Here is an 11508-nt window from a genome sequence, read left to right as displayed (position 1 = left end):
CTTCCACTTTTTATTGCGGATGGATGTGACGTAGCTTCCGGTCGCCGCCAACAGCGACATCAGTCTTTTCGCGGTAAAATGAAATGAGCTTCTGGCGTTGATCAGATTTCTCCGGAGCTCTGACAGTGAGAGACAATGGAACCAGTGAGCGCAGAGAGCTTAAAGACCGAGCTGGACATTTTCGGTATCCCCTGTCACGATGAGTCGACCCTCGACAAGAGTAAGTGGCTAACGATGCTAATTTCTGTACGTCAGTTGGAAAGTGACTGAAAAGAGGCTGCTAGCATGTAAACACCCGTGGACTACTGCTCATAGGGCTGAGCATCAAAACGACGTTAATGCAATATAATCTCATATCGTCCAGCCCTAGAGCTGTGCAATGTTATGGGACTAGTCTCTTATGCTATTCAACTTTCATATGCAGTGATTACTTTGTTTATGTTGTTGTTGTTGTGTTTCAAGTCCTGCAAACCAACACTTGCCTTTGTGCCAAATCTTGATCACTTCACAGCACATTGATATTGATTTGTTTGTGCTTGATCTTAGTTTATTTTTGTGTAATCCCACACTGAATCCATCTTGTTGACATCAGATCAAATGTGTCAGGAATCCTCGTTCTTGACTCTGAATATCGCTGTTGTTAAGTTGGCTCTGTGTATGGGCTCATTGTCATGCTGCAGAAATAATTTGGGACTGATCAGATGTACAATGTAGAAGAAATGAAAGTGCTTATAACCTTCTTATTATGTTCAATTCAACCATGCATCGTATTCCTCATATCCATCTCTTTTCGCTCCATCAGTGGTGGAGCTGTGTATTTGCAGCAGGATACGGGCATATGATATGTTGCTGGAGTGGGTCGCCTACAGCAGCACGAAAAATGGAGTAAAACTCGCCATGGACACCCTGGAGCAATTCAAGCATGAGGTGACAAGTTCATAGTGGCTCTAAAAAATCTACCTTTTCGTTAGGTCACAAAAGGTAGATTCTCTAACTACAAGTTAGGAAAACTATTTATATCTTCAGTGTTTGTCTGTCTTCTTTGCAGGTGTTGAACAAGAGGAAATCCAAGCCAAGCTCCAGAAAAGAAGAAAGTCATAACAGAACCAGAGATATTCACTCACTGCAGGACTTGTATCTTTTCAAATTAAACTCCTCGGACAATAGAAAACAAACTTGACTCTACAACCGATTCTCCCTCTGAATCCACCTGTTGTCTCTGTTGAGTGTCTTGTCTTGCTGTCATTGTGTTAGTCTTTAACACCATTTGTTCAGAATCAAAGTTGAGGAAGAGGAAGACATTCTTCTAGATACCTACTCTACTCCTGCAAAGGTACATTTTGACAACAAAAGGTTTATTCTCATACAAAAATTGGACAGTTTTCTGTTTCTGCACTTTTATGACTCACTCGCTGTCCAGAGAGTGAGTCTGAGAGAAATCACTTCCTTTGATCTGCTCTGACCATGTTTGCACCTTGTTTGTCTGCGCAGGGCTCTCAGAAACGAGCACTGACCACTCCTGAACATCCTCATTCAAAGAGGACTGCAGCTCTACTGACCAGCCCAGGGCTGCTGCTGTCTCCCGCCAGCTTCTCTCCCAGGTACTGAGCCGAGCACATCAACAGTCTCAATACACAATTTGACTTTGGAGCCATGACACTAAAAGAATCACTCGACTGACTCGCTGGATGAAGTGGATGTTTGTTGACTCTGCTCGTCTCCCATCTCTCTCTCTGCAGTGCAACTCCCTCACAGAAGTACAGCCAGCGAGGGGGGAAAGGGGAGGTGGTGGTCACGTTCGGGGCTGTGCAGGGCACCCGCTGGGTCGGCAGGAAGGCTCCAGGTGCAGGCATCCAGCTGCAGCTGCTGGAAGGTTCTGAAGACTCCCTCCGCTGCAGCTACAAGTACATGTTCCAAAGGCTGCGAGATGTTCGAAATGGTATGCAACCGTACATCCGTATTCATGGTCATCAATTCTAAACCCCAGTTTCTGTTCAAAATAACGGCCCCTTGATTTTATACATTTACATACATTCAAAGTAACACAAATTTGATGTGGAGTGAAGATGGAACGAGTCAGCAGAGTTTTGGCTCCTGCCATCAGGGTGGAGGAACACCTGACACCATGCTTAAGATCCTTTTTTCCATCAGCTGTTTGGTTTTTAAATCAACTGTAGACCAGCCCGACTTTTGCAAAGATATTTAGTCATTTAATATTTCATTGCAATTTCACAATAATGACCCCATTGTATGTTTATGTATTCTTATCATTTTGTCTTATTTAATGTCCTTAATTTGTGCACTGGTGTTGAAAACTACCGAGAGCCTAATTGACCCTCTGGGATGATAAAGATAAACCACCCCCGACTGTCACAGCCTGCACTAGAGATTTTTGTATCTCTCTTCCCCAGTGTTGACGGAAAAGATCGAGGAGCTGGGAGAAAGCCTCAAATCTCACTTCAGCATCGAAGAGTTCTCTCCCGTCTCTTTGCCAGCGCAGGTAAAGATGTCATCGTCGTGAAAAATTAACCTACAGCTTTACAAATGTGATTAAGTTAACTTCCAAACCTTTTTTTAAAATGAGCTTTTTATTCATTTATACTACTTTAGTTATGAAGGTTAAATTTTCCAGGTGTTATAAAACTTTTAAAGAAACGTCTTGTTATGGGGAAAAACTGGTTATTTTAGATTACTAAAATAGTAAATAGCAGTCAAATCTGTGTATTATCATGACCTGGCTGCTCAGTGTGGTGTGTTTCTCTCTCCACCTGTAGGACAGTATGACAGTGCTGGGACAGGTGTGCTGTGACAGTAACGGCAAACTGAACGCACAGTCGGTTCTGTTGGAGGCGGGACCAGAGCAAGGTGGTCAGCAAGTACCTGTTGACCTATCAGAGCTCAAAGAGTACTCCCTGTTTCCTGGTCAGGTGCGCAGAAGGACACTGGGTCTCCTGTGAACATTTTGTTTGCTGTATACATTTTTGTTTTGTTTTGACATTAATGAATCGAATGTCTGCGGTGGGCTCTGCTTTGCCTGTGCACTGCAGTTTGTGCAGCAGGTTATGTGACCACCAAGAGAAACAGAGAATGCCAAAGACCTGGGGGGGAGTCTCGCCCAGCATCTGACCGAGAACTCTGACACCAACGACCGATTTCAGAATCATTAACTGCCGGCTCCTAGTATCTGAAACTACTGTGGAGGAATTCAACAGATTCATCCTTGTCTGCCCTCGTTCCGCAGGTGGTGATGATGGAGGGGATGAACACAACAGGAAGAAAACTGGTGGCTTCCAAACTGTATCAGGTGAGCTCCAAGTCAACAACAAGTGCTGACATGTTAACAGCGACAAAGACGACAATTTCTAAAGCCACATTTACTTAAAATCAAAATGAAGTGGTTCTTTAAATCCGTTTATCCTTTTCTTTTCTTTTAGGGCGTCCCTCTTCCTTTCTACACTCCTGAGATGAAAATGGAGATGGATGAAGGTGAGGAACAATGCTTTCCTCACTCTTTACTGTTACTGATTTGTTTTGAGAACTCGATGTCCTCTAGTGATTAAACAAACATGTTCATGCAGAGAAGATCTGACAGCATGTGCCATAGTTTTGTCTCTTATCACATCAACCAAGTCACTTGTCTTTTCATGCATTTGCAGAACCGATGAATGTCCTTGTGGCTTGTGGACCGTTCACAACGTCTGACACGCTGACCTTTGACCCTCTGCTGGATCTGATCAGTATCATCATCAGAGATCGTCCTGATGTCTGCCTACTGGTATCAAAACCTTTTTTTAATGGATAATAATCTTTATTTCTTCGACAAACAGTCTCATTGTGTAGCTAGTTGTGTACAATTGCTCATAGAACGACCTCAGTCAGTTTACTGGCTGTTATGAGAACGCATACTTTTTTTTACAGTATTGAACGTACCATAGATGATGTAAGTAGATAGCAATGTGGCTCTTCACGGTTAATAACCCTTTAAGCATTCTCGTCTGACATCAAACTTGAAGAGCAGAAGGACAGGCGTCGTAAATTATAACACAACACTTGGAATGGCGGCTGCAAGTGTATCTGTGCCAACATGTCGACAGTGACACGTTGGGGAAAATACACAGAGACTGGTGTATGGAGATATTTAGTGTTTAACGCAGATCATCATGGACAAGATTTATAAAACCAGGAAGTAAATTGTGTGTGTGCGCGTGTTTGCAGCAGCCTCTGAAGATGATCAAATCTGGTGTCAAGAATCGTTTATTTTCCGTGCTACAAATTCTCTGGTATCTTGATGACCCTGTCACGGTCGTACAATCCTCAAATTTCTCTGTTACGTGTGTGTTTCCTAATTCTCCGTTTGTTTCTCCAGCTGGGCCCATTTGTGGATTCCAAACATGAACAAATTGAGGTAAGCTTAACAGTGAACCCAATCCGTTTGTTTCCCAGAAGATCTGCTTTTTTTTTTTATTATATTTTGTGATTTAAAAAAAAAAAAACGAAACATTATAACAGTAATATAAACCCAGCATATTAAATCACTCTCCTTTTTTTGAGCTTCTAGCTCAAGGATTAATTTGTCATGTCATGATGTGAGCATCTTTTTGTTTCTCCAACAGAAAGCTCAGGTGACTGAGACGTTTGAGGCCATTTTCAAAAGATGTATTGAAAGCATTGTGGATGGGACCAAAAGGTAAATCTCATATCGGACTGATTCAACTTCTGAATCTTCCGAGAAGCCACATTTTTCCTCATGGTATTTTGTATGGTGCCCTAATCAGAAACCGTTGTGTTTGTACCGTTCTTTTATCCAGTGTTGGCTGTCATCTGGTGTTCGTGCCCTCACAGAGAGACATCCACCATCATTTCATCTACCCACAGCCTCCCTTCACTCTACCAAACCTCAGCAAGGACCAGGCCCAGGTCTCACATACACACACACACAGACCTGACTTCGGTGTTCTATGTGCAAACTGAACAAACTGCTTGTCTTTATGACTTGATGAGCTCATGCAACAGGCTTTTGAGCTTAGTCATGGGTAAGTGCATAGTCACACATCTTGATCGGTATGTTTTCTTTTCTGTACTCTGCAGCGAGTCACCCTGGTCCCTGACCCCTGCACCCTCCTGATCGATGGTGTGACCTTTGGCTTGACATCCACTGACATCCTGTTCCACATGGGCGCAGAGGAGATCAGCTGGTGAGGAACACTTCATGCTGAAACGGAATTTTAAATTTTCACATAACTTCATCCTGCTGTGGAGCTCAGTTACTGATACATAATTCAAACGAACAAACCCTGTGTTGCATTGCAGTGATAAATGTGGTAATGATTGTCATCACTCTATATTTTTATGTTAAAAAATTTGGTTTGTGTTGCAGTGGCACCGGTTCGGACAGATTTTCCCGAATACTGAAACACATTCTGACGCAGAGGAGGTAGGAATCCTGAGAACACTTGTTCTTATCTGTTTCTGAGGACTCCGAACATTAACGCTGTCGCTCTGTGTTTCTGTGTAGTTACTACCCGCTGTATCCGCCTGTGGAGGAGGTCAACATGGACTATGAGAAGTTCCAGAGCTTCGGTCAGATGCCGCTCACCCCCGACCTTCTCATCATTCCCTCTGAGCTGCGCTACTTTGTAAAGGTGCACACCTCCCTCAATTACATTGATATGTCTTCCACATTTACAGGAAGTGTAACAAAGGACTAAACTAACATTGTTAGACTGTATGTGACACTAAGAAAGAAGAAAAGACTATTTATTGTTTATAGAGCTGGAGTGATATAGAATTTTGCTGGGTGATATAAATACTGAATACTATATATATATATATATATATATATATATATATATATATATATATATATATATATATATATATTGTTTATTCTGTATTTAATTAGGTCAGGCTCTAAATGATCATTTAAATGAGCCTTTTTAAAACCTCTTCTTCTCATGTCCTCAGGATGTGGTTGGCTGCGTCTGTGTCAATCCTGGACGGCTAACAAAAGGCCAAGTGGGCGGGACCTACGGCAGGCTGATGATTCAACGCAACGCCACGTCAGAGGATGAAAAAAGAGCGAGCCCCTGTTTGGCTGCTCAGGTGGTGAAAATCTAACAAGACTTGTAATTCTCACTGTCACCAGAAGTGACCTGACTTGAGCGGGACCAGTTTGTCAGCAGCTCTGTACGCTGCCCTCTGCAGGCTCTCTGATGTAGAATATGTCAACTCTTGAACTGTTGAAACCACCTCACCCAGTTTAGTCAGTTTGATATGACCAACATGTTGAGGGTGTGCACTGTTCTTTGGATGGAAAGTGGGTTCAGTCTCTCTGCTACAGCAGAAATAATCTTTTCAATAAATTATTGTCAACATTTGTACTTAATTATGTTCTTTCTTCTACCTGAGAATGTTATTGTCCACCTGTGGTTTGTGTTGCCTCCACGCCAACAGTTGAAAATGCTTTTTTTGTTTCACAGTCTGCTCCTTTCCTGTACTAAAGCTTTATATCTGTGGTTCTGTTCAGAGGAGAAATAAAGCTATAAACTACAGTCCAAATAATAATAATAATGCAGTTTAACATACTGGTGTTATTCCAGGTGATGTTTTATTTTAATATACAACATTAGATACAGATGTGTCACCTTATTTCTCATAAATAATCTTAATATCCTGCAGTCTGGATGACCGCTGTAGGTTTCTGTGCTTCATTCTCAGGTTTATAGGTGGCACGGAGGTTAGAGTGGTTTTCTCCAGGTATTCCGGCTTCCTCCCACAGTCCAAAGATGTGCATTAGGCGTGAATGTCTCTGGAGCTAGCTGTTGGCTCGGGGTGAACCCCGCCTCTCACCCAGTATCAGCTGGGATTGGCTCCCGCCTGCCCCCCCTGTGACCCTTCCATGATGAGCAGAATAGATAACGGATTGATGGATTCTCAGGTTTAGTAATTTAAAACACATTCAGTCGTAAAAGTCGTCAAACTCATCAGAATCACTTTGTTGGTCCGTCTTTTTTGAATTGTCCTCCACTTGAAAAATCTCCACATAGTCACAAGTTGCTGGAAAAGAAATTGAACATAAATCTTAATTTGATCTTCATGTCATCCTGTCGTTGTGATGAGTTATAACTGATACTTTACCTTTAGCCTTGTCATCAACTTTCAGGTCCTTGCCTCTGAAAATATGATCATAAAAAGAAATGAGAAACATTTTCTGAAGTGTTTTCACCATCACAGACCCAAAAGCTGGACTCACGTTTTCTTTGTTTGTTGTTGAGGTGCGAGGAGATTCTCGATATCGTTCTCGCTGAGCTCATCCCTGTCTGAGGATCCTGTTTTACTCCCTGACTTATCGTCGTCGTCATCATCTTCAGCCACTTCCTCTGGAATTATGTGAATCTTCTTCAGTCTGAAAATAGAATATTTCCTTTAGTCACGTTCAGTCATTGTCAAAGAAAATCATTGACTTCCTTTATTTACCTGTTTTCTTGTGGTGAGATGATACTGTCATCAGAATCGCTTTCCTCCTCTCCTGCTTCGTCACTCCTCTGCTCCTCTTCCTCCTCTCCCTCTCCATCCTCCTCTTCATCAGACCCCTCCTCAACCTCACATACCTTGTTCTCGACTCTTTCATCCTCTTCATCCTGAGAGGAGGCAGAACCCTGTTTTCTCTTCTCCCCATCTTCATCCTTAATCCTGTCTTCATCATCTCCCTGATCCTCCAACTCTTCCTCTGCTTCTGTCTGCTCTTCCTCTGTTGTGTTCTTCCTGCCAGAAACATCATCGTCATCGTCATCCACATGTCTCACGTCTTTCTCTTCATCTCTCTGACTTTTCTTCTTTTCCTCCCCATCTCCAAGATCGTTCTTATGCTCCTCTTCTTCCTCATCTATCTCTTCTTCACTGTTTTGTTCAGCACCACTGTTGCTCTCCTGCATTTCTTTTTCTGCATCTCCATTTTCAATCTTCACACTGTCACTCTCTGATTCCTCCTCTCTGTCTGATTTGTCAACAGGTCTTTGATTCTCTGCATCTTTGCTCGTGGAGTCCTCCCTCTGACTCCCTGACTCCTCTCCAGTGGAGTGACTCTCCTCTTTGTGACTCTCAGAGTCTTCTCCTTCACTCTTGGTCTTGTCATTCGCCACCTTCTCGATCTGTGGTGATCCCACAGCGAGTCCCCCACTCCTCCTCTTTGTCCTCTGGCCCCCGCTTGTCCTGCTGTTCCCACACGAGGCATCGCTTTGGACCACTGTGACTCCAGCAATGACAATTGAACTGGAAGTCTGAGATGAGCTTGAAACAGGAATAAACAACTAAGTATTTTGTTATAAAGACTTCATCCCTGCATTTAATGAAACTATGGAAGAAAAAATATAGGGAACATATAGCATAAGTAAAAGTAGCCTACTCATATTGCAGAATAACCCGTCTCAGTGTTATATTACTATATTATTATAATATTATTTTAGAGGGAAAAAAGTTAGTTCACTTTGTCGTGCACCATAGAACAAATGTGAGAACAAACAACAGGAATAAGGAGAATAATGATTTGTAACCTATAAAGTCAGAAATGGGGAACATTATTAACAATATTAACTTTATTTATAGAGTAACTTACTTAACAAAGTTACAAAGTGCTCAATACAGAGAAAGCAATGAGATCCATCAAAATATAGAAAGATCATAAAACAGGAATAAAATGAAGATACACATAAAGTAAAAGACAGTTATGGCTGATCAGTGTAGATCTACTTACCCCTGAGAGCTGCAGCGTTCTCTGTCTGAGGACGTACGCTTTGCTTTTCCTCTCTTCTCCCTCTTCTTCCACTTCTCTCTGCTTGACTGACTGGAGTCTCTGCCACTCTCACTGCTCTCTGCCTGGCCACTGGACAGACGCACTGGATACACACATGCACACAGGTTACAGGTAAATTTAGAAGAAAACCAACACTACATGTAGACATGCACAATTTTATGCAATCAATGCTTGTTTCCTTTTCCCACCTGGATTAATGTCCAGCTCCTGTGAGCAGTGACTGCTCCTGCTTTCACCACCCGTCTCTCTTGGTGCTCTTCTTGTCTCAGCCTCCACCAACCTCTCGTGTGGAGGTTCATCCATGTGCAGCTGACCCCACAGAGCCTCAAAGGCTGAGGGGATCCCAGTAGCACCTGCCGTCCAGGACAAGGGGTTGTCGGACTGAAGGGAAGCCCAGCCTGGTTGATCCTGCCTGGGCCAGAGGGGAAGATGAGCGAGCATGGGGGCGAGGTGGTGGAATTGGTTGAAGTGAGGGAGGATGGAGGAAGGCGGGAGGTGGGATGAAAGGTCAAGAGAGGAACCTTGGGGTTGATGGGGCATGTTGGTGGGAAACCTAGCTGACTGGGTTTGAGTGTTGGTGAGCCAGGAAGAATGACAGGGCAGATGAGGGGAGAATTCCTGGTTGTTGTCTGAGCGGCTGTTTTGTTTGTTGTTCTCTTGAAGTGCAGAACAGTTCTGTGGCTTTAATCCTGCAAACAGAAATAAATGCTAAAAGTGACTGTGCATGGAAATTAAGGGGAGCTGTTGTGATGCTATGAGTAAAATCTCTTGGCAAGATAGGACACTAAGGACAGCATAGCTGTGGGAAATAGATTGTGGAGAATTCCTGTAAAATTCATTCATTGGAGTCAAATAAATCATGAAATATCTCTGTATTTCCCTAAAAGAAATAGAATACATGTGAGAATATACTTGTATAAAGTGAGTGAGGAAGAGAACAAACCTTGTAAAAGTAAAAGTTGCTCTGCAGAGGATTTTCTCATTTGTTCTTCCTCTGAATTCTTCAGACATGATCTCAAATATTCCTCCATCCTCTGTCAAAGAAACGGTTTCACAATGATCCAGTTTCATAAACATACGAACGGCTTGGCTTGCTGAATCAAATTACTTTGAAAATTTAAAACTGCAAGTTAATAATTGTTCAGACCTTCCTCTGAGCAGTTTTCTCCTTGAGGTGCTGCTGCCATTGGGGGGCGCTCTCCTCCAGGTACTTCTCATACTCCAGCTACAAGGGTCAAAGGTCAGTGTTAAATTGAGCATAAGTGATTTATAAAGGCAGGAATAAAGTACAACTACAATCACTAGGCAACAGGCTTCTTTTCCTGAGCTATACTGACTGTCTGTCTGTGTGTCTGTCTGTCTGTCTGTCTGTGTCTGTCTGTCTGTCTGTCTGACCCGGACAGTCTTCATGGCAGCGTTGCGGGCCAGCAACTCTCTCAGTACGTCCTGTGCTGTGTCAAACTGCTGCAGAAGCTGCCTGTTGTGTTGCTGGGCTGAACGCTCTCTCTCCGTCAGCTGCTGCCACTGCCTCCTCAGATGCATCTCTCTGCTGCATCAAACACACACCAAGTCAGACACACAAACGTATACACAATGATGCACATTGCAACACCTTGCTTGTTGTCTCTGTGCACTTACAGATGCTGGCGACTCTGAGGAGTTGAAAAGTCAGCTCGCACCAGCATTGGCCCGTGAAAACTGTAAGACAAGGGGCATTGCATAAAGTTACAGTGTCACACCCATGACACACCCACTCCTACACACACTTGTACTTCTAGCTTAGTGAGGACACTAATCCGCGTAATGCATTCCCTAGCCCCAACTGATTTGCACAAAGATATATGTGCAAGTACACACACACAAACACTTTACACTGAACTTTAAATTTTCCATACAAATATTTAACTAACTTTACTGAGACGACACTGTACAGATCTCTGCAGCAGTCAAACTGTATTATGCTCATATTTGTCAGAGGATATTTACTGTGTTCGTTGAATTTATTTTGAAGACAAGAAAGACGATTACCACTCTTTGACTCCATGGCAGCATCCATGAATCTTACCTGTGTTTCAGACTGGGCTGTCTTTGTTGAGTGAAAGTGTTTCTGTCAGCGCCGGTCAGATTTCCAAGAGACATTAAATTCTCCTTCGGTGCAGCCATGACTGTCAGCTCTCAGTGGATGCAGAGATTATCAGGGATTAAGGTCTGTGCTCTGGGGGGAGGGTCCAGAGACGTGCTGGCAATCCGCACATCATGGGGCAAAGTAAAGGAATTAAACAGGAGTGAGGTTTGGTTTTTCAATGTGACACATAATCCAGTTTTGAAACTTCCACTTTTACTATAGGTCTGTACCTGAAAAGATTGAAAACCATTAATATGGAACTTTATTTCTGAAATGCGAACGAGTGCAGTAAACATAACGGAGGATCCTCACTTTATACCATTAAACACAATTGGACATGGTATGGACCTTAAATATTTAATTGACCCTCTTATAAAAGCCAGTTAGAGTGTGAAACCTTGATTTACATTAAATATATATGAATAATGAAATTGTAATAAAGCAATAAAGAGCTACTTGTGAATGGGCAGTGTTGGAAAAAGGGATAATTCAGGAACTTTTAAGCACCAGAAGTGGGAACATCTGCTGACAGCAAACACAGAATAGTGAGAAATGTCCATCACAATAACCA

General features: G+C 42.7%; 2 protein-coding genes across 2 annotated transcripts; one reads left to right on the top strand and one right to left on the bottom strand.

Annotated features, from left to right (window-relative positions):
• The first annotated feature begins 20 nt into the window (after positions 1 to 20).
• Positions 21 to 6380, top strand: pola2 (polymerase (DNA directed), alpha 2). Its single transcript, XM_035162274.2, has 18 exons — positions 21 to 220; positions 803 to 927; positions 1049 to 1134; positions 1276 to 1333; positions 1492 to 1601; positions 1740 to 1939; positions 2412 to 2500; positions 2775 to 2927; positions 3242 to 3304; positions 3435 to 3486; positions 3657 to 3775; positions 4367 to 4405; positions 4614 to 4687; positions 4809 to 4917; positions 5089 to 5195; positions 5378 to 5434; positions 5516 to 5642; positions 5965 to 6380. Exons 1-18 carry the CDS (start codon positions 136 to 138, stop codon positions 6115 to 6117), a joined length of 1806 nt encoding a protein of 601 aa, XP_035018165.1. The 5' UTR covers positions 21 to 135; the 3' UTR covers positions 6118 to 6380.
• Positions 6381 to 6588: 208 nt separating this feature from the next.
• LOC118112743 (ABC transporter F family member 4) lies at positions 6589 to 11000 on the bottom strand. The gene is made up of 11 exons (XM_035162273.2): positions 10878 to 11000; positions 10451 to 10510; positions 10208 to 10361; positions 9960 to 10037; positions 9756 to 9846; positions 9001 to 9501; positions 8753 to 8894; positions 7477 to 8289; positions 7253 to 7405; positions 7138 to 7172; positions 6589 to 7056 (listed from the first exon to the last, which is right to left on the bottom strand). Exons 1-11 carry the CDS (start codon positions 10973 to 10975, stop codon positions 6959 to 6961), a joined length of 2223 nt encoding a protein of 740 aa, XP_035018164.1. The 5' UTR covers positions 10976 to 11000; the 3' UTR covers positions 6589 to 6958.
• Positions 11001 to 11508: the final 508 nt, after the last annotated feature.

Source organism: Hippoglossus stenolepis, chromosome 7 (genome assembly GCF_022539355.2).
Source record: "Hippoglossus stenolepis isolate QCI-W04-F060 chromosome 7, HSTE1.2, whole genome shotgun sequence".
In the NCBI taxonomy this organism is placed as follows: domain Eukaryota; kingdom Metazoa; phylum Chordata; class Actinopteri; order Pleuronectiformes; family Pleuronectidae; genus Hippoglossus; species Hippoglossus stenolepis.
The sequence above is the reverse complement of the archived record's forward strand: the minus strand, read 5'-3'. Positions and strand labels throughout refer to the sequence as shown.

What these genes read in the sequence shown, in the direction of transcription:
- pola2 (XM_035162274.2), top strand. Translation starts at nt 136, where the DNA reads ATGGAACCAGTGAGCGCAGAGAGCTTAAAGACCGAGCTGGACATTTTC. An exon ending in CCCGCCAGCTTCTCTCCCAG is followed by an intron (nt 1,602 to 1,739) that starts GTACTGAGCCGA and finishes CTCTCTCTGCAG; the next exon opens with TGCAACTCCCTCACAGAAGT. An exon ending in GTCCTGATGTCTGCCTACTG is followed by an intron (nt 3,776 to 4,366) that starts GTATCAAAACCT and finishes TTGTTTCTCCAG; the next exon opens with CTGGGCCCATTTGTGGATTC.
- LOC118112743 (XM_035162273.2), bottom strand. Translation starts at nt 10,975, where the DNA reads ATGGCTGCACCGAAGGAGAATTTAATGTCTCTTGGAAATCTGACCGGC. An exon ending in GGAGCTGGACATTAATCCAG is followed by an intron (nt 8,895 to 9,000) that starts GTGGGAAAAGGA and finishes GTGTGTATCCAG; the next exon opens with TGCGTCTGTCCAGTGGCCAG. An exon ending in GAACGCTGCAGCTCTCAGGG is followed by an intron (nt 8,290 to 8,752) that starts GTAAGTAGATCT and finishes TCCTGTTTCAAG; the next exon opens with CTCATCTCAGACTTCCAGTT.